Consider the following 877-nt stretch of genomic DNA (forward strand, 5'->3'; position numbering starts at 1 on the left):
GGTTTCTCGCTTAGAATTCGATAAATGTGCAATTTCATTGTTTAAAGTTATCAGCTTGGATACAATAGTTTCAATTCTGCTAACGATGTAAATAATAATGATCCTGTAGCGAGTATATACTCTTGGATTGAGAGCACAGAAGTTTTCTAACCACTTGCACAAACAGACAAATTCGGGAAACAACAGGCATTTTTCACGGACCTTGTGTCGTGAAATAGATGCAGCGAAGTAAAGAACGAACCCGTCAGAGTATGTAAAAAAGGACTACAATTTTGAAATGGTCGTAAAGCACTGTATTTGAACTCAGTACATATATAATAGAATTCGCGCACTTCGCTAACTGTAATTTCATTTGTATTCGCCGCATTTGCATAATCTTCCATATTAATAGAGATTGCAAGTAAATGGAAAAAGTCACGGATGTTTTTATCATATGTGCTCTTTGTTGCTTGCACAAATATTGCATCAAATAGCTTTTTCATTTCTCTAACCCTTAATAGTATTATGATATGTCTCTTTCATGTGCTCGCTAATTGCATCAACAATGTTCTTACTTTCGCTCTTTCTTTTTTTAACCTGGCTTAGTCTTTTTTTTGATTTCAAAGTCATCGCAGTGAACTTCATGAGCACTGCCTTCAACTCCACGAAATGGTTGTTTATGGCACTATCATCACAATCTAACAGCATTCTTCTGATATTTTCTAATTTTCTTAGTTCATGTTGATTCCAGATGAAATCAATTACTTTAAATAGTTTTTTAGTGCTGGGCCGATCATTATTGATATCTTGAAACATGTATCCATGTGTTTGTTTGTAGTGTTGCAGATAGCTTATCGATCCGTGATAGGTATTTTGAGATTCATCTCTCCGAAGACAT

At 34.8% G+C, this 877-nt stretch overlaps 2 protein-coding genes across 2 annotated transcripts; both read right to left on the reverse strand.

Annotated features, from left to right (window-relative positions):
- Nucleotides 1–94: 94 nt before the first annotated feature.
- VCUG_02080 (uncharacterized protein) lies at nucleotides 95–482 on the reverse strand (the record flags this gene model as incomplete). Its single annotated transcript, XM_008076902.1, has 1 exon — nucleotides 95–482. The coding sequence occupies one exon, from the start codon at nucleotides 480–482 to the stop codon at nucleotides 147–149; it is 336 nt and encodes a 111-aa protein (XP_008075093.1). The 3' UTR covers nucleotides 95–146.
- A 4-nt stretch (nucleotides 483–486) lies between these two features.
- On the reverse strand, nucleotides 487–876 carry VCUG_02081 (uncharacterized protein; the record flags this gene model as incomplete). The annotated part of the gene is made up of 1 exon (XM_008076903.1): nucleotides 487–876. A coding segment is annotated over one exon (390 nt), but the record flags the coding sequence as incomplete, so codon positions are not given.
- Between the last annotated feature and the right edge of the window lies 1 nt (nucleotide 877).

Source organism: Vavraia culicis (assembly GCF_000192795.1).
Source record: "Vavraia culicis subsp. floridensis unplaced genomic scaffold supercont1.42, whole genome shotgun sequence".
Lineage (NCBI taxonomy): Eukaryota > Fungi > Microsporidia > Pleistophoridae > Vavraia > Vavraia culicis.